A 25,170-nucleotide genomic window follows, 5' to 3' on the forward strand; every position below is an offset into this window, starting at 1 on the left:
CACTTTTATGTCCCCTCGGTAGCTTGACATTTTTTGTGTTTTTTTGGTGCGTAGATTCGTTTTTTCTTCAATGGTACAAGGTTGAAAACCCGTCAGATAATTTGTTATTAACAAATTTAATTGTTTAAATGATTGTATTTCCTAAACTATTTGACATATTTAAGTTTATCAAAATGAAAATTGTTCTTTTTTAAAAAAAGGACCCTTTGGTAAACTTTGATTTTCTTCAGGCATTCGATGGGGCTTTTCCAAGTATAACTTAGCTTCCACAGCAATTAACTTTCAAATCCTTGTCATTTTAAAGGTAATGATTTAGGCTTTAAAAAAATGAGAAATTACTTTATCTTTATTAATAAAGAAGTTATAACAGTTAAACATAAAAAATTTATAGAATAGAATAGAAATATGCTTTATTGTCAATGAAAATTGTACAATTTTAGGGACAAAACTTACAAAACATAATAATAACAATTAAAATTTACTAAAATTACATAAATGGTGAATATCACAAAATAAAAGATAATCAAATATACAATTCATTGAAAAATTTAACTAAATTGCAAATTGCATAATAAAACCTTACGAACTAGTTTACGAATAAGTTTAACTTGCTGCATGTGATACCCAAATATATATAAAAATACTGTAGTGTTTTTCTTAATCTAATTTATTGTCTTTATTTATTATCAAAGGTTCTATTTATAACACTACAAATTTATTAAAGTGTTTATTACAATATTCACTAATTTATTTTTACATTTATATTCGAACTAAAAACTCGACTTCAAAACTAAACTAACTGTAACCTAAATAAAAGGTTCCTCGATCGTCGTGGAGCCAAACAGGGCCCTGATTCTATTTCATTTCGATGTCGAAATTTAAAAGCGACTACGCCATGACAGTCGCAATCGCTAGCGATTCTCATTCATTTCGATTGTAGTTAAAACTGGGGATATTTACTTTATCATTTTGACACTGCTGAAAATTTGGGTTGGCCCTCTTGTTTATTGGCTGCACGCTGCACTACGCTTGTTGAATGTTTGTTTTGTTTACGTTACGTTAACGTCTTTTTTTTCTTGTTTGAGTTGTTAAATCATAAATAGTGGACATTCGCAATTATATTTTGAATTGAAAGAAAAGATGGCAAGGAAAGAAAAAAGGCGATGTGGGAGATCCTTAAGTTATAACCACAAAGGTTAATATAGCCACTAAGATTTGACTTAGTGGTTATATTCTAATAGATTTTTAAATTTACCGCAGCTTAGTAATATACTTGCCCTAAACTTTTTGGGTATCCTAGAGGCATAAACACCCTCTTCCAAATATGGTTCTAATACCCTTATCAAATAATTTACAGCTTGTTTATTAAGCCGGAATTGCTGCCTAAATTGAACATCACTTAGTGAAAAAGGATTTTGAGTATCCCGTAACATTCTTCTTATCCTCCGTTGTGAGCGTCGGATATCTATCCTCTCTAATTCCTCCAAAACCAGCAAATGTCCGTAAAACACAGCCATATTAATACTTTTTGCCTCTAAACTGAACCTACGTTCACTTCTCCCAGTCCAGCCAGTCATGTCAGATTAATTTCAACTCGAAATGAAATTTCAACCACTTTCTTGAAGTTGAAATTAATTTCGATAAATCGAAAATTAGTGACGTCGTTTGGTTAGTTCAGCTGAAATCCACAAGGTTCGCTAAGTCGCATTTCGACGTCGCCATATTAATTTCGACATGTTTTGAGTCGAAATCTCAATTAGAATCAGGGCCCTGGTCTTTTAGCGTAGGGGACCCGTGGATCTTCTTACTAGAAATTTCTGCCGGCAGGTATATGATCTGGAAAATACTTGAATGAGAAAGGATATTTACAGTTTAGATATTATGAGTCATTATTTATCGTAACAATACTTTAGTTGCTTGTACCTAAACGTACTATCATTTCTTAGTTATTTGTTAAGAAACTCTTCCACCGAATAATATGGTCTTTCAGATAGATAGGCTTTTGTCAATTTACGGAACTTAAGGAAAGAAGTTGTAGATTTAAGTTGCAAAGAGAGATGATTGTATAATTTTTCACTAACTCAGTGGACGGCATCGGTAAATACACATCGAAGCTTGAATTTCTGGTGAAGTAGTCATGATTAGGTCTTGCTGGAAAAAAATGTAGGTATTTATTAAGCAAACAGTTTCTAAAATATATAAAGAGGGAAGCCTTAAAATCCTATGTTTTTGAAGAAGCTTCTGCATTGTGTTGTTCTTCTGAAAAGATACCGTATTGCTCTTTTTTGTAATTTAATAATAACATCAGATTAGGCAGCTGTACTAGAAACCCGAAAAGGAAACCCCATATCGAAGGGAAGATGCTAAATTGATTTCCTTTGAAACAGATCTTATTGCATAGCAGGCTAAGGCTAGTTTCTTACTTAACAAATCGATATGAAGGGACCATTTAAGGTTGCTGTCTATAAAAATACCAAGAAATTTTACAGAAACAACGATACCGATCTGGCTGTTATTAAGAAGCAAGGGTTAAACAGCTCCTTTATAGGATAATGCTACTGTCTTATCCAGATTAACAGAAAGAGTCGAACCAGATTTTTATTTTAAGTATATCAGAAGTTATAATCGCATGAACAGTTGCAATATTAGAGTTGGTCCAGGAAAACTGTACTGAAAAAAGAACCAGTACCGAACCTTGTTGTACTCCACATACAATGCTTTTGTGACTAGAGTCAGTATCATTTGCTTTAACTATTTGTTTCCTATTCCTCAAGTAAGATTGGAACCAATTCAAAGAAATATTTCGAATTCTGTATAGAAAGAACATAAACCGGGCTTTTATAAATCTCTCAATAATTTTGAAAAGGACCGGTAGTAAAGCAACAGGTCTATAGTTGCAGACATTAGATTTTTCACCACCCTTATAAAGAGGAATAATAATGGCTGTCTTTAGGTACTCTGGAAATATAAGTTTTTCAAAGCAATCGTTAATTAGTGAGAACAGGACTTCCAACACATTTTTTGGGAGATTTATGAAACTTTTTATGGATAATCCATCAGTACTACTGGAAGATTTTCTTTTGATACTACTGATTGTTTGGATCACTTCAGATTTATCAACTGGTCTTATAAAGAATGAATTCGAGACTTTTTTGAATTGGGGAAATGAGAAATAGGATCTTGTTGTGTCAAAATAGTGGATGGTATATTTTTACTCACGTTATTCATTTAGATTTTCAGGGTTTGGAAAAGAAAATGTTTGAGCAGTGTTAGTTTCATTTCGAAGATCGTTTATTATGAACCAAATTTCTCTTGCAACATTTTTAGAGCTTCCCAGGCGATTCTGATAGTACTTTTTTAGCTGTTTTGATAAGTTTTAGATAGGTTCCTCTGTACTTGGAGATATATTCAGTGACAAAGACGTTGGTAGTAAATTTCTCGATGTACAGTAGTGAACGCATATTCTTGGCTGATATGCGGATACTTTTGGTAGTCCAGGGTTTGTGATGTTTTGACTTAATTGTAAATAAAGGAAATGCCTTATTGAAAATACAGACAAGCCTATCTAAAAAACACTAAACAATATTTATTGTTTAATTTTTTTACAATTAATGTTTGTTTGAAAGTTTAATAAACATAATTTTTTATTATAAATTAATTTTTACTAATTATAAGTTTAAGTTTACTAAATAATAAGTTTAATTTTATATTATAAATTATTGAATTTTGTTGTTTATTTTTCTGAAGCAGTTTGAGAGAAGTATTTTAAGAGTTGTTTTACATATAAGCTGTATTCCGTGTCTTGTTTTTTTTTTGTCAAACTGTTATATTTTGTTATCTAATTAATATCTATTGTTTCTCTATCTCTATAGCCCAAAATCTATTCATGTGTTGAATATAGGCCTCTTCCATTTATCTCCATTTGTCTCTGTCTTCTGTTTGTCTTTTCCACATTGGACCTGCGCTTTGCTCAATGTCATCTTTCCATCTCATTTGCGGTCGACCTCTTGACCTTTTTGCAGTATATGGTCTCCAGCGGCCAATTTCTTTATTCCATCTTCCATCCTGATATCTTTCGTTATCCTGATCCTGATATCTATTGTTTACTTATGTTTTTGATCTACACTTTTCTACCATCTATATCCTTACTCAACCCCCAATGAGGCTCCCTGACTTGCGCAAAGTGGTCTTTATTGAGTATTGGTGAACGAAAAGCTTTTTATTACCTAGTTTTGTCAGCTTTTTCGCGACAACATAAATATAGAAACATTTATCAAAGCTTAAATTTTCGTTTTAAGTTATTCTATAACTTCCATCAGCCAGATTTTCACAGTTTATCTTTAATAAACAAATCAATTCGCAACTTTTTAGTAAAGTATTTTGAGTGAAACAATTACCTTTAACATAAGGGGGTTTTGAAAGTTAATCGCACGTATGAAAGCAGAGTTGGAAAAGCTACATCAAATGCCTAATTTTGCAATTATTGTTCTAACAATTCTTCTGGTTGGTTGTCTAACCAACCAACCAGAAGAATTAATAATTACAATTGCACAAACAACTATAGAACAAGTAAAAGAATATGTATATTTGGGACAACTAGTTAAATTAAATAAAGAAAATCAGACCGGAGAAATAAAGAGAAGGATACGGTTGGCTTGGGTATCCTTCGGAAAACTTTCCTATATACTAAAAAATAGAAAATACCCCCAATATTTAAAAACAAGAGTCTTCAACCAATGTATACTTCCTGTTCTCACCTACGGTTCTCAACTTGGACGTTTACAAAGGAAAACATGAAAAAAATAGCAAAGACCCAAAGAGCCATGGAAAGACAAATAAGACAAGAAAAGAAATACTTGGATCCGCAACAAAACAAAAGTGACCGATGTATTAACGCAGATAGCAAAACTTAAGTGAAAGTTCGCTGGACATACCATAAGACAGAAAGACGACAGATGGAATAAGATGATTATACACTGGAGACCATATAGTTACAAACGAAAAAGAGGAAGGTCCCAAATGAGATGGTCAGATGACTTGAAGAAACACGCAGGCCCGAAGTGGATACAAACTGCCTACAATAGAGAGACGTGGAAGAAGGAAGAGGAGGTCTATGTACAAAATTGGACAGCAAGGGCTGTATAGATAGATAGATAGATGTTCTAACAACTGGATCAAAGTTTACTAATCGCCATTTCATAGTTTATTTTTTTCAAAAGGAACGATTTTGATTTTGGTAAAAATAAATATATAACAGCGCTACAGGCCATGGAGGGCCTTGGCTTCTATTTTCTTCATTAATTTTTTCCACTTTTCCGGTCGTTTGCTCTCTCTCTCTCCAATTCTGCACTCCTACACCATTTAACTGCTTCTAACCGCTTTTTCCGTGGTCTTCCTCTCTTCATTTTACCCCCGCCTCCTCCAAAAAGCACCTTTTTTACACAACGTTTTTCTGGCATTCGAGTGATATGACCTAATCACCTGACTCTCTGTGCTTTGAATTTTTGTACAATTAGGGGTTTCCATACATCTCCATTACCTCTATATCTATTTTGTTCTTCCTCGCCAGTTTCCCTCCGCCGTCCCAATACCACCAAAAATCTTCCACAACACCCACCCATTTTTCTCAGAACTCGATTTTAATTTCATCTTTCTTATTCATAGTCCAGGTTTCACAACATACACTGCCCCTGGCCAAAGGACTGTTTCATATATTCGAATTTTTGCTCCCCTACAAACATTTTTTGCTTTTAGAATATTGTTTAATGAGCCCATTGCTCCACTTCCTTTTAATAGTCTCTTTTCTATTTATTTTTCTTCTTTCCCTTTATTCGTTATTGTTACGCCCAAATACTCGAACTGACATTTTTAATTTTGTAACCCTTTTCTCTCGTTTTAACTGTGACGAATGTATTGCAACCCAAATTTTCTTGCTTCATCTTTAAAGTTCTTAAACGTGTGTTCAAGTTCTTTTTTATTCTTGTTAATAGAACTATATCATTTGCGTACGCTATAAATTTCTGTTTATAGTGGAAAATGGTACCCGTAGTTTGGATCTGACTTTCTCTCATTATTGACTAAAAGAAAAAGTTAGACAGATGAGTAGAAAGTGGATCAACTTGTCTTAATCCTCTTGTAACCGAAAACAGATTTGACATACTTCCTTCTATGAACACTCTATTGTTTGTAGTGACATTTTCAATAATTTTATCAATTTTTTTGATATTAGTAAATTTTGTAGAGCTTTATACAACTTTTCCCGATCGATAGAGTGAAGTTCTACGTTTGTTCGTAACTGTTATTTTGTATCAATTTTAAGCTAAATATTTGATCCTCTGTCGATCTTCCTGCTCTAAACCCTCCTTGGTGGTTACCTACTATGCCATTTTCGTATTTTTTCAATCTATTACATATGATCTTTGATAATATTTTATACCTCCAGTAGCGCCATCTTTCTGTAATTTTCACAAAGGGTTCTGCCACCTTTCTTATGTATTGGGCAAATTACGGCATTACTCCTTTTCTCTGACATTTTCTTCTCTCTCCACACTCTCAGTATCAAATTACATAGCTTTCTTTGCAGTGTAACCCCTCATTTCTTTAAAATTTCCGCCGGGATTCCATTCTCCCCTCTGCTTTTACCGTTTTTAAGCCATTTTGTCGTTTCCTTTATTTCCTGCTCTGTTGGTTCCTCTACGTACTCCTCATCATTATCCTCTGATTGGCCCATTGCCTCATCTGTTTTTCATCTGTTCTTCATTATCTAGCAGTTTTTCAAAATATTGTGCCCATCTGTTTAATTTCTCTGCCATATTTCCAAGGAGCAGTCCTTCTTTATTCCTACAAAGAATTGTCTGCGTGTTATTTGTTTGTCTGTTTCTCTTCACTTCTTGATAAAATTTTGTTATTTCTTTGCTAATGTAATGCTCCTCTATTGTTCTTAATTGTCTTTCCAAATATTCTCTCTTTTTTTGCCTGTAGATTCTTTTAGCTTCTTTCCTTTTCGTCTCATGTTCTGTAATTGTTTCTTGGGTTTTATTATTGTCTTTTCCAACTTTGCCTTATATCTAAGCATTTGTGCTCTTTTACAATCCTCGTCGAACCAGACTTCTTCTTTTCTCTTCGCTCGTGTATTGCCTAAGAAAACATTAGCTGCTTCTGTCATTGATATTTTGATTTTACTCCATTCTTCTTCCAATGTATCAGACATTAAGTTGTCTTCATCTAATCTTGCGTTAATCTCATTTTCTAACCTCTTTGGCACTTGTTGATCCTTAAGTAAGGCCACGTTATATCTCTTTCTATCTTTTAAAACATTTAGTTTTACAGGTAGATCTTGTTTAAGTTTGGGTATTACCAATATATGATCACTACTGGCATCTGCACCTCTATAACTTCTGCAATCTCTGAAAGCTATGACATGTTTATTTTCTATTAATAGATGATCGATTTGGTTTTTACTCTGCCCATCTGGGGATATCCGCGTTACTTTATATATGTCTTTATGGTCGAATTGTGTACTGGTTATCTTCATTTTATTCTCCATTGCAAATTCTATCAATTTTATCCCGTTCTGGTTACTTTATGTTCTGGTTTATGTCGTATTTCGGTATGTTCTCCATTATTTCTGCTAGCTTTTCGTAGAATTCGGCTTTAGTTTCCATATCTTTTTCCTCCGTGGGTGCGTGTACGTTCATAGTATTTATTTTTCTATACTTTTCACGTAACCTTAAGTAACATAATCTGCCTGAGATCGGTTGAAAATCTACCACCAATTTTTTGATTTTATTATTTACCATAAATCCAACACCGAAGTATCTGTTACCTCCTTCACTTTTAAAAAGTCTTTCCTATTTCTACTATTTCATTTCCTAGTTGTTTTGTTTCTTGCAACGCGAGCACGTCTAATCCATATTTTCCCATGATGTTTGTTAAGTTTTTTAGTGCTCCTCCTTCGTATGTACTTCTGACGTTCCACGTCCCTATTTTCAGCTCACTTCCTCTTTGATCTCCAATCTCCTTAAATGTTTGATCCCCATTTATGTCATCCACGTATCTTTTCTCAGTTTCTAAAGGCGGACTTGCTTTTCCTTTGAGTGTCATATTCCTATCTATATTTATGTTCTAACAATCGGATTAAAGTTTACCAATCGCCATTTCATAGTTAATTTTTTAAAAGGAACAATTTAAATTTTGGTAAAATTAAATATCTCTAATAGTTTAGAAGATAAAATCATTTGAACAATTAAAGTGTTAATAACAAAAAAGCATAAAAAAAACTTAAAGGTACTGAGGAGACATAAAAGTGCATACTCAACCACCCTCCCCCCCCTGGCTCCTAGACTAGATGATGGTCCGACTGGACCGAAAACGTTTTGAAAAATTGGATAAATTTTAAATGTTTTTAATAAAACATACCATTATACACTAGACGTATTTACTTCTCTGTAAATTTTTTAAAATATTGTATACAGCCAACGACTGGGATTTTCCTATAAATAAAATAGATTGTGAGTAAGTCTACTATCTCTTTCTACAAATCTGTCCTTATTATTAGTCTTATTAGCGTACACCTCCGAAACAGAGGACAAGGAAGACGAAGAAAAAGACTAATATAGAAAAATAGGTGCAGCAAACTGGCAACGGTTGGCAATTGATTGACCGGCAAAATAGACTTGGGAAGGTCGACGCGCTACTATACGGCTGTAGTATTGTCGATGTGTCTAAATAATTTCATCTTTGGAGAATAAATTTTTTGACATATGATTATACTGTTGTACTAGACATAGCAAATCATTTCCATTCTTAACTAGAGTGATCCACAAAACTAGTGGAACGTTTTTATGGGGAGCTAGAACTTTTTTGAGAAACGGACTAATCAAATCTTCCTCGATTTACAAAATTTACATCTTGCCAGCTATTTGTGTGTATCCTTTATCCACCATAAAACGTGTCTATAAGCGTGCAAGACTATTCGAAAATTCGAAGTGTTAAAAATCCCCGTCGATCGTATGTGTGGCATGTGTGCTACAAAAATTATTCGAGGTCAAAGGTAAAAATTTGAGGTTTTTGGATTTTTCTCTAAAACGGTAAGTTTTATTAAAACAAACCTCAAACCAAAGTTGTAGATCTCAAAATTCTCTACAAAAAGGGCCTTTATGATTTTTTTCCTAAGAGTTACCATTCCTGAGATATCGCGATTCTAAAAGTCACATTATACATGATATATGCATACATTTTCACGCCACCTGAGAGGTAGTGTACTCGGCGCGTTATTTATTACCTTGGTTTCTCCTGTAGGCCTACTCCACTAATTGTCATGACAATTTTAGGATAATATAAGGGAACAACACCCGTCAAGTTCCAGATTTTATCCTATTTAATATTAATTATTAATATTGCTATTGATTATTGGGTTAACTATTGTTTTGATTTCTTTAGATATTTTAATCAGATTCATACTCTTGAAAGTCTACTTTAACAGTCAAGTCGTCTTCGATTTCTTCTTCTTCTTCGTCTTCTTGCTCGATGTTCATAAATTGTTCAAATGTGGCTGAGTCATTGGTCTCTTCATTAAAATCACAGGAATCTTCCTCTATTGTACTCAATTGGACATTAATTTGGAGAACACAGTTACCCGCTTCATTGCCACAAAATAAACAGTATTTTTTAAAACAAAAATTTTATTTACTTACTCGTGTTCTAGTATGAGGTGGACTTATTTTTGAAGAACTAGCCTTTTGAAGTTCCTCCTCACGTTGTCTTTTCGGGGTGTCTGATTTTCTGCAATCCACGTGTATTGTAACGGATTTTTGAGTTCTTAAATACTCAGTAAACTCATCACCTCTCGCGACACTAGCCTTGATTAAATTTGGCATTCCACGGTCAATCACAACTGTTTTATCTTCACCTAAAAGTTTATTGCGCACCAGAAGAGGGGCAAATTCGGATTCTAATCACTACCTGGTCGAAAGTAGGATAAGGGCTAGAATTTCAAACAACAAAAAGGAAAGAGGCTCTAAACATAAACGATACAAGGTAGAAGGACTCAAAGAAACAAACAAAAATAAAGAGTATGAAGAAAAGATAAACAACAAACTAGAAAACAGAATAACACATGAAAACCTAAATAAGTTGTGGGAAGAATGCAGAGACATCATAAAAGAGGCAGCTAAAGAAGTATTAGGCATAGAAGGTAGAGAAAGAAGAACAAGAACGAATGAGTGGTTTGACGAAGAATGTCAGATTATAACAGACAAAAAAAGCAGAGCATATTTACTGATGCAACAGCATATTTACTGATGAAAAGGAGATCGAAGAGACGAACCCTGACATACCATTAGACCAAGGAGACAACAGAGAAAAGACTCCACCAACAATAGCCGAGATTAGAGCAGCAGTAGACAAATTAAAGAACAATAAAGCACCGGGATCGGTTCAAATAGCATCGGAGTTACTGAAGGAAGGAGGAGACGCACTACAAAAAACAATACATGAATTGATAACAAAGATATGCTCGAATAAACAGCTACCAGCTGAGTGGAATAGCGGTATTATTGTACCATTACATAAAAAAGGAAATCAGTTAGAATGTGGAAACACGCTGCTGAATGCAGCATACAAAATAATGTCCAACGTCATTTATGAAAGACTTAGACCACACGCTGCAAAAATAGTTGGCAAATACCAAAGTGGCTTCTGTAGAAAGAAGTCAACAATAGACCAGATATTTGTTCTGAGACAGATCTTCGAAAAAACAAGTGAATATAACATCGACACACATCATCTCTTCATAGACTTTGAAAGCGCATATGACAATATAAACCGAGAATTCTTAATAAAAGCAATGAAAGAATTTAATATACCAACACAACTAATAGAACTGATAAAGGAATCTCTAAAAGTAGAAAGTAGAATCCGGATACAAAATGAATTAACGGAAACAATAGATGTGAAAAAGGGACTACGCCAGGGAGACGCTCTATCATGCATCTTGTTCAACATCGTACTCGAGAAAATACTGAGGGACACAACAGTCAATACACAAGTATCTAAGGATCCGGATATTATAACATTCATTAAAATAGGACAGCTGCGTTGGATAGGACATGTAGAAAGAATGGAAGAAGGCGAAATACCAAACAAAGTATTCAAACAGATGCCAGTAGGAAAAAGAACAAGAGGAAGACCGAAGCTAAGATACTTAGAACAAATAGAAAATGATAAAACAACCTTAAAAATAAAAAACTGGAGAAAAAAAGCACGAAACAGATCAGAATGGAGAAGAATCCTGGAACAGGCCAAGACCCAAAAAGGGTTGTCGAGCCAGTGATGATGATGATGATGATATTGAAAAGTTTATTGCAAATAAAGCAAAACTCAGACATTTTTTAGAGCTATAAAATAGCACAAATAACCTAAATGGTTGACGCTTGTAATAAGTATGTATATTCACTTGAACTGGGGAGGGAATTCAGTTAGGGAATGACTATCTTTTGAATAAATGTTATCAGAATATTATAATATAAAAGAGACAAATAGGTATTTATACTTGCCTAGACGTACCTACCTGATATCGCAGGAATGGTAACTGTTAGGAAAAAAATCATAAATCATAAATCAAGTTTTTGTAGAGAATTTTAAGATCTATAACTTTGGTTTGAAGTTTTTTTTTTCATAAAACGTACCGTTTTCGAGAAAAATCCAAAAAAAAAAACCTCAAATTTTGACGTTTGACCCCGAATAACTTTTGTAGCACACATGCGAACGATAAGGATTTTTAAAACTTTATTTGTAATGGTAAACGCAGCTCTCCACCAATACTTTGCTTTCCGGGAATTTTTGTAATTTGATCACTATCTATTTTTATGTCTAAATTGACCGGATTTTAGGAACTTGCTTTCGGAATTTTGACGGTATAGTAATAATATTTTTGTGATATTTATTCACTTTTGGTTAAGTACTCACTGATGGTGTCATTAACGATAAAATAAAATATAGGTACTGTTTCTATTTTATATTATTTATTGTATCGTATATATTATTTCCTAAGAAATTTTCTTGAATTTACTTACTTAAGTATTATGTTTTCATCGGCATAACGAAGATTGACTATTTCCATAATATTAAAAATATTACTATTAAAAAGATAGTGGGCTTTTATTACAAAACTACTACACCAGTAAAGGAAAAAAAGCTGAAAAAAGCTTGCTTGTTCTTCAAGGTTCTAAAAAACGTACCTATATTAATGGTAGCTGACGACAAATCCTAGAAGAGGTACAGCTGATTTTGCTTTGTTTTTTTTAAACAATCATAAAAAGTTGAAAAAATATTTTTTGTCTATAAAACGTTTCTTATATATTTTTGAGAAAAAATGTTGAAATAAAAATTGTAGATATTAAAAAGTTATTTAATTTGCAATTTCTAAATTAAAATATATAAACAATTGGCCGGGATGATTAGCAAAAAACCCTTATTTTGCTGTAATTTAAGTTAAAAGGTTATAAAAGTCTTTAGGTTAAAAAAACCGTATGAAAAGAAGCTGAGTATTTAGCTTATAAACATCTATAATAACTTTGATATTTTTTACGTCATGTGCTTGTAAATAGGCTCACTGAAACTAACGTGAAAAAACACAATTAAAAAAAAATCTTCTATGACCAATAAGAACCAAGATTGCAATTTTTGTTTCTTATAATGATATTTCCATTGTTTATTAACATTAAGAGCTGAAAATTAAATAAGTCATAAACGAAAAATTCAATTTTATAATCCATTTTATAGATGGCATATACCGAGAAGGAGTAAAAAGGTATAACCCTATATATTAAAGTGATGGTGCTCGTAAAATTTCGCCTGTCTGACTTCCGTTTTTTTTTTAGAATTGAACAAAAATTTGCAATACCTCGGTTTCTATGGCACGCAGTTTTTTTTATTGTGATAGTTCGATAAAATAATAAGAACTGTGCTATTTTCGCCTCCCGGAAAAATCGGAAAATCCCAGAAAAATCAATAAGTTAAACTTTTACCATTATTTCGTAAGAAATATTTAAACTTTATTGATTAATGTATATTATTTATATAAATATATAATAATTATTATTAATTCTCCTTGTAAAGTATGTACAAAAAGATTCGTTGACACAAAAAGTTACACATTCATTAGAAATAACCAATACTTTTAACCTGTTTTTTTTTAAATGCTCCATTAGAAGCAATTGCGACCATCGCAAAAAAAGGTGATACGCTGTTTTGGATGACCAACTTTTTCATTCGTACACTCTATTAGAATTAAACAAATTATTAAACCAAAAACTAAAAAAAAATCTCTTACTAAAATATCTTTATAATATCGCCATTAACATATTTACTAACCAAGTAAATTGGCTAAACTTTACCCTAAACAAGTCAGTAATTACCGTCCGATAACGATTTCTTCGGTATTTTCCAAAATCTTTGAATATAACTATTTACAAGGATTAACTCATTTTTACAAATTAATGTGATTGCTAGTAACCAACATGTTTCCAGTCTAAAAAATCTACCCAAACAGCAATTCATACCTTTTATGATACTCTCACAAGCATAATAGATGCAGGACAAAGTACTGTTGGGATATTTTCGTGTCAATCACGAAATTTTAATTTATAAATTAAAAAGTATGGGTATTCAAGGACGTGCATTGAATTGGTTAACATCTCATTTAACTACAATTGTACCACAATTTTAGAACCCATTCTATTTCTTGTATACGTAAACTATGTTGTCTTGGTTAACTCGGATGGATATTTTACAATATTTGCAGATGATATAAATGCTATAACCAACAGACCTGATACCTCTTTAAGTCCAAATGTAATCGTTTACTGTTGGACATTTACAGCTGATTCTGTAATAATTACCTATTAATGATTCCCCAAAAAAATTTTTTCATGCAGTTTCATAATAGGCAGCGATGTGTAAGTCCAATTGATTTAAACATAAATAATAATCACATTGAACACGTTTCATCAGTAGAGTTCGTAGGACTTCAATTAGATGAATGTCTTAATTGGAGAGAAGATTGAAAGAAAAGATTAATTGTAGAGACGATTGAGAGAGAAAAGAGAGAAAATTAAACTCAGTAACATTTTTGTTTCGAAACGTAAAACAAGTTTTAACGGAGAGACAATTAATAGTGCTTTATTATGCCGAAGCCGTATCCCGTCTAAGATACAGGATTTGTTTTTGCGGAACAAGTATATACAAAATACTAAACATAAATATAAAAATCGAGGTTCGGATAGTTTTTCTTTAAACCTAATAGTTAATTTTTTCTTGCCTTTGGAACTGTATTTATTTATGCAAAAAAAACTATCAACTTTACATCCAAATCGTCAAATGTTAGCTAATTTAGTAAAAAAACCACTGCGATTTTTTAAAAACTCTAAAACATCTACAATTGGTTGAATTTTTCGTTGCCAGTATATTAAATTCTATTTTACTATTGGTTTATGGATATCCTCTTCGCCTGATGAATCCTTAAATTCGTCAGTTTGCCGCCGTTTACTTGGGCTAATCCTGACAACATTTGTTCGTAGCTTAGGAGTATAAAATAGTTTTTCGCATAGCTTTTACTGTTAGACCAGGGCGGATCATATTTTGAGGTGGATGTGAGAGGTGGCATTCGGATTTTTGTAGAAATAGTTTCACAACAACCTAATTTTTCTGATATGTTTAATGCGCAATACCGATGGTTTTTATTATTATAATATATGTTATAAATATCTTGAAGATATGAAAATTTTTATCGAGAAAGAGGTCCGAAAGAAAAAGGTAGTGGTTTCCAGAATCTTTAGAAAACTGAGCCACCAAGTTACGGAGTTTTATTTTTGCCTCTTCCTGAGATAAGCATCCTACAGCTGAACAAACTGCATTTCATGCATCATTTTTCGATTCTCTGCATTTATATTTAACATTTTTAGGATTCCAAATACATGGATTTTGTCTATAATTGTCAATTAAATTTAAACAATTCTCCGAAATCCACTATACACCATTACTATTTAAAACCAATTAAAACCTAAATATGTAACCATTGTTCGTCGTTTTGTGTTTTGGATTGTTTTTGTTTTGGATATTTCTGTTGTCATGTTATAGGCTTTTGCCTCTTCAGGACATGTTTTTTCTTGTGGTGGGTTTTGGCACTGGGTTTTTGGTGTTGTATCCACTGGTGTGCGGTGTGTTCACGAACAGGCACTTTTTATAATAAAATAATAAACAGAACACTGAGACGCGGCGGTCTGTCTACTGTCTATGCACTCAATTTGCAACAGGTCTCAACTCGCAACAATCCGTCCACATCGAAGCAATGTTGACAAATTTTTCACTTTGTTTCATATTATCCTTTGATCTTTATCACCAACCTTATGCAACGCAACAACATATTCCAACAAATATAAACATTTTATGTTGTAACAAGTTTTTGTTGTATTATCTTGGAAAATGTCTGGCCGAGTCTTTTCCAACGCCGTTTCCTGAATTTAAGGTAATAGTTACCGTGATATTCTATTAATTTGTAATTTGTTTATAAGCCAAAAAATTGTTTATTTAAAATATTTCTGAGGCCGTCCAAATAAAGGCCCGTTTTCACGCTACGTCTTATTGTACGTTTTGTTGGATAGGACAAATCCTATACAATAAAACGTGGCATGTAAACAGCAAAACGTACGTCTTGTCGAATCGAAATGAAATCCAAGGTCAGATCGTAGAAATGATAGGAGAAGCATAGTTTTGCGAGAACTGATAGGATAAAACGTTACGTGAAAATACATGTTCAGACAAGTCGTCCGATCTTGACTTATTTGACGACTAGTTCCACTGCAGTTCGTTTCATTTTTCCCAAAAAAGCCTAATAATGTCAGATTTGCGGCAATGCACCCACGATTTTCTCGGGGAATTTATTGAATTGTATAAAAATTTTTAAGTAGTTATGTTTTAAAACCAAGTAGATTGCATTACAGGTTTCAGGAATTATTTGGCTTAACGCTGGTTTGCATATTATGATTGTGAACTGAGTCTGAGAACTTGTTATCTGAGAGTTGTTATGAGTCTTTCATGGGGTGTAATGGCTTTTCTCATGAGGTGTCTTATTTCAATATGTATGGTGTTACCAACTCGAGCAATTGACAATAGGCTGAGGTGTCCATTCGCAAATAATTGCGCCAGTCATCTGGTTCGCCTCTTTTAGTAACGAGACGTAGGAATACTGGCTTCTTTTTAGAAGCCCTCTCTCTTGTCCATCTTGTCTTTTCCCTCTTCATCCTCTTTTTCCTCAGTCGTAGTATCTTTATAGTTGAAAAAATAAAAGAAAGCAGCCGTGTTTCCTCCATTATAAAAAAAAACACTAAACAAACTTCACACAACTCAAGACTCTCAATTAGAAATGAGGTAGAAAACGGAAGGAAAAACGTAGTGTGTATACACTAGACAAAACGTACATTTTGTCGTACGTTTTATATGACCCACAAAACGTACAATAAGACGTAGTGTGAAAACGGGCCTTAATTCTATTTCAATTACATGAAGTACGCTAGATAGGTTAAGTGTGTTTTTATAAGTAAAAAAATTAACAAACTTTTATATAGTCTAGTTTTTGTTATGCAAGATTTTAAAAAATTCAATTTTTTTAAAAAAATTTAGATTGCAAAATTATTATGCGAAATATATTAAATCGATTTTAATGAAATTTGGTATGCTGTTTTATTATGTTTTTTAGGAAAATTTTCCAGACGAATTATAAAGGTCCTAAGTGGTTGAAAACATTAAAGTAGAAAAGGCTTGCTTCTCCCTGTCTTTTTTTATTTCTATTTTGCAGCAAAGGCAATAAATTAAAATATTTTTAACCAGGCGTATCTTATAGAACATTTAATCATCGCAATTTTATTTCATTACAACTTTGATCCAAAATAAACTGTTTTAAAGTTATAAGCAAGGAAAGTAGAAAAAAATCGATGTTCTTAGGAATTTTTGAATATTAACCCTTAACTACTCAAACTAAGTCAAAAGTAATTACATAAGTATTATAAGTGGATCTATAAGACCTATTTTTTTATATTAAGAAAACAAACAAATTTCTTTTGACAATTTGTTTATTTATAAACTAAGATTGCAAAATGAGGTACTATAAATGGTTTAAACACAAATTGAAGTTATTCTTTGCATTGAACACAACATTGTAAACCTACAGGCATTTTACACTCTGCACAAACATAGTTCGTTTTTCTGTCTTTCTTGGCTGGACAGGCTCAGGAACACTTAAAAATTTATTGCCAAGAATATATGCCGCAATAGCTCGAATTTGTCTGGGCACATTGGAGTTATATATTCTTCTCTTTATGTGTGTAATGTACAAGCTTTCTGCTGATTGTTTAGCTAAGAATTTTTCCCGAGGGACAGAATTTCCTTTATTTATAAACTGATATAACACTCTGATGGCATTAATACCTGCAATATTTAGAAAAACAAAAAACACTGCCATTGGCCACAGCTACAGAATAATTGGCGCATTTATGATCCAAAGCATCCTCGCCGGCCTTTGTCGAATTATAAAATAAAATGATATTGGGTTTTTTTTTTCTTTTCTTATCAACAACATTGTCATAGTGCATTGTAGATATCAGTATTACACTTCTGGCTTTCTTAGGTACATAAGATACCATGGTAACATTAGAAGTGAATCCAAACAAAGAAGAATCAACTGGCCTTTTTCTTTGAGGTAGAAATTCTGGCGGAATTTGGCGTTTATTTTTTTTAATTGTGCCAACGTAAGTAATTTAATTTAACAAAAAGAGAAATCAAACGATTTCTACCTACCGAAACCGAATTCAAATTTTTACCACTGTGTTTCCTAAAATTTGCGAAACAAACAGCTGGATAAATTACTCGGCAAGGGAATCTAAAATTGCACTCCACATGCCGTTCATCCTGGTCAAAATTCGTAGTGAATTCAGTTTCTGGTACTCCAAACGAAGTAAGTAATAAAACATAATGACGGTATTAGATTTATGTTTTGATACAGGGCAGCGACAACCGCTGATACGTATTTCGACCTCCTTAGGTCTCGTCAGAACGGTATAGAGCAGCGACTATACCGTTCTGACGAGACCTAAAGAGGTCGAAATACGTATCAGCGGTTGTCGCTGCCTTGTATCAAAACAAAAATCTAATACCGTCATTATATAATTTAATTTAATTTAATAATCCTTTTTTTGTTAATTCACCAGCCATTTCTACGGAAGTGTACCAGTTATCGCCGGTCACATTACGTCTTGTGCCATGAATTGGTTGAGTAACCCGTAAAACCACTTCGGTAGGATGAGAGAAGGGTGATTTTGCAGTTTAGTTTTCGTTTTTGCCACTGTATATTTCTGCGTTATACATGTAATGCGTCTTGGAATCCGCCAAAATTTGTAGTTTTAAGCCGTATTTAGCTGGCTTATTCAGAATGTACATTCTGAAGCCACATCGTCCCTTGAATGGAATTAATATTTCATCAATAGTCAAAAAATATCCAGGTGAGTAGTTGTTGGAACAAATTTGTACAAATTGTTGAAATATATTAATTATTGGGGCCAATTAAGTGTCTCTTTTTCACTCAGTTCTTGTCGTAGCATCATCAAATCGGAGACACGTTGGAGAGATCAGTTGCCCACATTGAACGTAAATCCTCGTGTCCAGATTTAAATACTGCTTGCATGTAGAGCAAATCAATAAACGATTCAATTTCTGCAATATCAACGGGATGTATAAAAGCAGGACCGAATAACTTTCTGGAATTTTTATTTCGTTTGAATGTTCCCTATTGCTGTTTGATAACTTCAATTCTTTCATTGGCCCGCAGCACTACTTCTTCCAATATATCTGGAGTAATCAGAAATTTCCAATTGTCTATAATACTGTCAGGGGTATTACCGCAAATGGCACCTTTTAAACCAGGCAGAACTGTCACAATATTCTCTTTGAGTGCTTAATTCTTTTTGGAGGAATTTTTGACCATTTTGTTTTGTCTTTTCCATAGTAGTAATTTATTTGCTTTTCTTCATCCATTGCATCTTTATTTTCAGATTGGTCGATCTCTTCACTAAATAAAGTTTGAATCTGCTCTTCATCTGATGGATTCAGTCGATATCACCGACCAAAACATAAAAACTAAAATTTTCATGGTCGCTATCGCTTTGATCGCTGCCATTTGGATGACATTGGCTCCTGCTTGTTTCTCCTTAGCACTCACTAAAACATTTGTTGAAGACGACACACGACACCGACGTTGACGGAACATTTTCCGGATCGTCAACCCAAAAATCCTTGAAATAAGGCATCAATATCTTCGACGGTAAGAGGTTTATTTCGAGCTATTTTAAACTGAAAAGAAGAAAATACATTATAAAAAAACAATTTTCAAATAAAATAAATTAGGATATACTAAATTAACCTAATATAAAATAATATTTACTCTAAACACAATAATTATGTGAAAATCACGTAATTGATATAAGTGGGTCTAATACACCTAGCTACGTCTATAAAAGTCGCTATTAGGTCCAATAGTTCAGGAAATGAAGCTCGAAAAAAGTTAAAACCTCGTAATTTTTTCGTCCTGCATGGATTGAGTTGAAATTTTAACAGAAGGTAGGTGATAGCCCAAGGATCAAGGGTGCGCTGAAGGGTTTTAGGGGTGAAAACTACCCCTAATTGTCAAAAATTATAAAATAACATATTAAACCTGAATATGGGTAAGATTTGGTTTGAATTAGTTTATTAATGATTATTTTATACTTTTGAATAGAGTTCCATCATATTTCAACCCTTAAAAAGCAACCCTTGTTAGAGATTAATGTAAAAAATTACTAATTCTAAAAAAATGATTTCGCCTTTGATCGATTTGGATAAAAATTTGGATTAAACTCAACTCACCCTCTGCTTTATAGTTTATGTCATGCCGATGGACCCTGATTTTTCTTAGGGGTAAAAACTACCCCTGATTTTCAAAAATTGTAAAATAACATTACAAATCTTAAGATGAGTGAAATTTGGTTTGGATTAGTTAAATAGTGATTTTTTATACTTTAAAATACAATTTCATAAATTTTCAACCCTTAAAAATCAATTGTTATGAGTGCTATAGGTGAAAACAATTTTTTGCCAAAATTTTGCAACTTTTCAACTTTTGAAAATCACCCTTTACAACATTGCAGTTTTTATAAACTAATTTAATAGATATAAATTGAAAAAATTGGAATTTTCCGGAAAAAAAATGAATTGGTTTTTTTAACGTATTTCCTTCATTTTTAACGATAAAGTGTTTCTTCAAAAACGATTTTGTAGAGGTTTTTAAGAGCTACAAGGATCTGTGAATTAAATCTTTTTGGAACCCTTGGTTTTTAAATGGGGTGAGTTTAAAGGGCTCGAAAAAGATGGTTCTTGATCGTAAATCGATGCTTTAAACGGCTATATCTCGCCAAATATTCATTGTACAACAAATCTAAATAAAGGAAAATTTTAGTCATTAAAAAAGCTACAATTTAGTACATTTTTGTTTTTTTCATATATTCAATATTTTCGGAGATATTTAAAAAAAGAAGGGTAAAAAATATGAAATTGTAAATCGTTTCTCGCTTTAAGCTGTACTTTTTCTAAAACTAAGCATTTTAAATGGGTCAAACTTCTTGGACGTATTAACAATATATGTACAAAGAGAATTGCAGAAGGATGAAGATCGATTTTAATTATGGGTGTAGTTAGGGGGTTGTTTTCATCGATTTTTTCGTAAAGAAATGAGGTATTGACCTTATTTTCATCATAACTCACTCAATTTTTGAGCTAGAGTTTTTTTTTATGATAGGTCTATTTATGCTCTTTAAAAAAGGTTCTATGAGTTTTCTTCCAAAAATGCATCATTTTTCCGATATTTGACTTTGAATCTTTCAAATTTGGCATTTGAAGAAAACCACTGAACATTGATAGGCCGTATTTCGGTTCCTATTATATCGCAAAAACATTTTAAAAAATGAATTGTATTTGTCTTTTTAAAAGCTACAAATTTGTTCTCTACAATTTTTTTGATAAAATGCACCACTTTCGAGTTATTCGCGAAAAATCGATTAAAAACGTCGATTTTTTCGTCTAAAAGTTGTTACTTTCAATCGCGAATAACTTGAAAAATATCAGTTTTACAAAAAAAATGTATAGAACATTTTTTTATTTAGAATCACTTTTTTAATCGAAACCTGTGGTTAAAACGTAAAAAAAATTTTTCACCCCCGAGCTGGGGTGGCAACCACCCCCAAGGCTTTGGCGCACTTTGGTTTGATATAGATTTTGATCCTTAGGCTATTACCTACCTTCTGTTAAAATTTCAAGTCAATCCACGCAGGACCAAAAAATTGCGAGGTGAAATGCTTCATTTCATGGACTACAAACAAAAGTTATGCACTCTTCACTATCGTATTTCAGACGATAAGTCGATTGGTTGAAATCGCCTTTTTATTGCATTTTTGTTAATATTTTTATTTCTTTAACTAAATATGTATCTTCAGGCTTCGCTTGGCAATGCTTGTTAAGTTTTTCCTGTCGTAAAACGTATCTGTTTAATGTGAGATATAAACCTAAACTTAAAGCAATGTTTTCAATTAATTTTAAAAATTTTCCATTTTGTTGCTCATACATCTTGTTATTTTCACCGCTAAAACTCAAATTTTGGTCGGCTAAGAATTGAACAACTTAAATTATAATTTTTAAAACAGAATACCAATTATATTTTTCCATATTTATTAATTTCTCATTTAGTAAATCAGTTGTTATTTTAGAAGAAATCGATTTTTTTTTAAATAAATCCAAAATTTTGTATATTACAAATATTCCTTCTGATTTTAAATGTCGTTCTACAACCTGACTTAAATGTCTTCAATCATTATAACCAACGAATCAACAAAACAACTAGGAAAAGTTTTAAACATTTTGCACGAAAAACAATCTAAACAATCTTTTGATTTAGACTGCACCAGATAAACTTTTGGAATTATTTCCCCATTACACAATATTTTTTATAATAAATAGATGAGAAACCTCTATTATAAATGTTTAAAAGACTTAGAGGAATATTATATTTATTTATTTCATTCATGTCAGCTTCTGTGAATTGGGCATGACCCAATTCCATCAGTTAATTTAATGTTGTCCAATAAAATACAAGGCAATAGCTAGGATTTTTATGAATCTTTTAAAAACTTACTTCTTCAGAACTTTGTTCTTCTGCTAAAACACCTTCCATCATAGTTGTGGTATTCAAGAAATCCTTCTTTTGTTTATCTCTATTGAACACTGTCAATTCCGTCTCTGTCGCATTTGCTTCACCGACTCGGGAACTTAATGCTGCTTTATGTGATCTTGTTCGAAATAAAAATGTTTATAGTGATCCACTAGTTTTAACTAGTTTTTTTTGTCGCTTCTTTTTTCTATACTCGAATCCAGAAATTTTTTTTCGATTATCAATGATCACACATCAAGAAAAAAAAATTAATTTATGATGCACCCAAGAAATGTTGTTCCTGACGATTTAATGAAGAATAAAGCAGACTTTTTGTCGAAAAAGATCAATTTTTGATTGACCAAACATGTTGAGTATTCTACTATTTATTTGTCTAAATACTTTTAATAAAAAATTTTGAAAATAAAAGATATTAAAATGCTAAACTTCAATTAAACTATATCTCACTAAATACAAAAAATTTAAAGATATTTATTATCCAGATTTAGCCATACGGCTCACACTCCCTCTAAGGGGAAAATTCACTAATCCCAGATACCTACGGTATCAAAAGGATTGAGCTCTGGTGGGAGTCTTTCCATGTTATCGAGTCCTAGGTGACTTGGTATGCTGGAGTATCTCCAGCATGGTCCTTTTTGCATGGTCTTGTAGAGATGTTCATTCAGACCTAGCTTTTTTATGTTTTCTAGGAGGTTCTTCGGAATGACTCCAGTAGTAGAGAGAATAATAGGTATTGTTTGGGTACTTTCCATTCTCCACTGTCTTCATATTTGAATTTCCAGATCCCTGTACTTGGCGATCTTTTCGTTCTGTTTAACACGAAGATTATTGTTGTTGGGTATCGCCACATCAATTAGTGTTGTTTGTCTCTTTAGTTTATTAACTAGTATGAGATCCGGTCTATTATGTGCCACTGTTTGGTCTGTGAGTACAGTGCGGTCCCAGTATAGCTTGTAGTTATCATTCTCAAGTATACTTTCAGGAACGTATTGATAATATGGGAGATGGTTTGTTTGAAGAAGTCCCAGTTTGATCGCTATCTCTTGATGAAGGATCTTTCCTACTGAGTCGTGCCGTTTATGCGAGATGGTTTGTTTAAAGAAGTCCCAGTTTGATCGCTATCTCTTGATGAAGGATCTTTCCTACTGAGTCGTGCCGTTTCTTATATTCAGTTGCAGCAAATGCCTGGCAGCCCCCGGTAAGGTGTTGGATGGTTTCTTGAGCTTGACATCCATATCGGCATTTGTCATTTTGGACCTGAGGGTCCTTGAAGATATATTTCAGATAATTTTTGGTTGGTATAACCTGATCCTGAATGGCGAGTAATGAACCTTCTGTTTCAGGGAACAACTTTCCTGATGTCAGCCAATAGTTCGACGCTATATTGTCGACATGGTCTTGACTGACCTCATTAGGATGTCGCCCGTGAAGAGGTTTACCCATCCAGGTGCGCATTTTTTCGTCCTTAGTAAGATGGTTTATGCGCATTTCTGGTTCCCTCAGTTTGATCGGTGTTGTATCATCTACTGCACAAATCGCACGATGTAGAGTAGATGTCTCAGCCTGCACCTGAAAATAAGTTCTTAAATTAGTAATGTGTTTTTCTAGTTGCTCACTTATATCCATAAGTCCTCGTCCTCCTAAATACCGCGGTAATGTCGTTCTTTCTAAAGGTATTTATTATATTATATTTATATTTATTATATTTATTAAAGATATTTTATTATTACTAGTATTATTTAAATTATGAATTTGCCACCACAGTAAAAAGTTTGAAAATAACATAAATTTTATTAGGAAAATAACGAGGAAAATAACAATACCATACATAAAAGGATTATCAGAAAAATAAAAACGATAGGAAATCGATAATTCAACATTTCAACAACATTCAAAACAACAAACATATTGATCTATTTTATCTAAAACTAAACCTAACAATGAATCAGAAGGAACCAAGAATTGCATTTATAAAATACCTTGTGAATGCGGTCATTTTTATTTACGTGAAACATCAGGACCATTAAATGTTAGAATAAGTGAACATCAATCTTACATTAAAAGTAGAAAATTTGATAGATCTCAAATATGTAAACACGCATTGGAAAATGAACGTATGTGCTAAATGAGACCAATTGCGTTGCAAATTCCTCGCCAGTGTGCAGTAGGATATGGTTACCCATATTAAAGGAGGAGATCAATAAAAAGAAAATAACACTATTAGTAAGTCAATAACATATCGAGAATACATCATTTATGTTGGACATACATATAAAAACTTACATATTATAACATACATATAAAATTAGAGTTTGGAGTTTATGAAGAGTAAACTAAATGTAAGACCAAATACTTACCATGTAAAAATAGTATTATGAGGTTTTTTTCCTGGTTTTTCCCTCATAATTTACTAAGGAATCACTAACAGGAGAGTTTTACTGTGATCATTGCATACGGTTGTCTTTTTAAAGTCGAATCACATGCTATGATTTTTCTGATAAGTATTCTCAAGTTAATGTTGATTTCATGTAACCGAATGAACTATCTTACAATAAATTCGTTCCTGGAACGCAACTCAGCAATATTGGCGATATAATTTTAAAGCCGTCTGCTTTAAAATGTATAATATATGTCTGAATTATCAATATGAATGAGTCAGATAGAATCAAATTATTCGAAGCATTTTTCACCAATTAACAAAAAACAAAATTTGTTTAAAAAAGAGGTAAAAGAAATAAATTAGACTTACTCACAATCAATTTAATTTTACTATCCAAGACGACCGGTTTCGGTTTCTAAAATTTGCAAAGCATCATCAGGTCAGTGGTACAAAGTAAATTAAATGCTGAAATTATAAAAGCCCA

General features: G+C 32.6%; 1 protein-coding gene across 1 annotated transcript; it reads right to left on the reverse strand.

Moving 5' to 3' along the window:
- Positions 1-6,940: 6,940 nt before the first annotated feature.
- Positions 6,941-7,546, reverse strand: LOC140436119 (uncharacterized). The gene has a single exon (XM_072524826.1). The coding sequence runs from the start codon at positions 7,544-7,546 to the stop codon at positions 6,941-6,943; it is 606 nt and encodes a 201-aa protein (XP_072380927.1).
- Between the last annotated feature and the right edge of the window lie 17,624 nt (positions 7,547-25,170).

The sequence above is a fragment of the Diabrotica undecimpunctata genome, chromosome 3, assembly GCF_040954645.1.
Source record: "Diabrotica undecimpunctata isolate CICGRU chromosome 3, icDiaUnde3, whole genome shotgun sequence".
Taxonomy (NCBI): Eukaryota; Metazoa; Arthropoda; class Insecta; order Coleoptera; family Chrysomelidae; genus Diabrotica; species Diabrotica undecimpunctata.

Coding starts and splice junctions, on each gene's coding strand:
- LOC140436119 (XM_072524826.1), bottom strand. CDS start 7,546: ATGGAGAATAAAATGAAGATAACCAGTACACAATTCGACCATAAAGAC.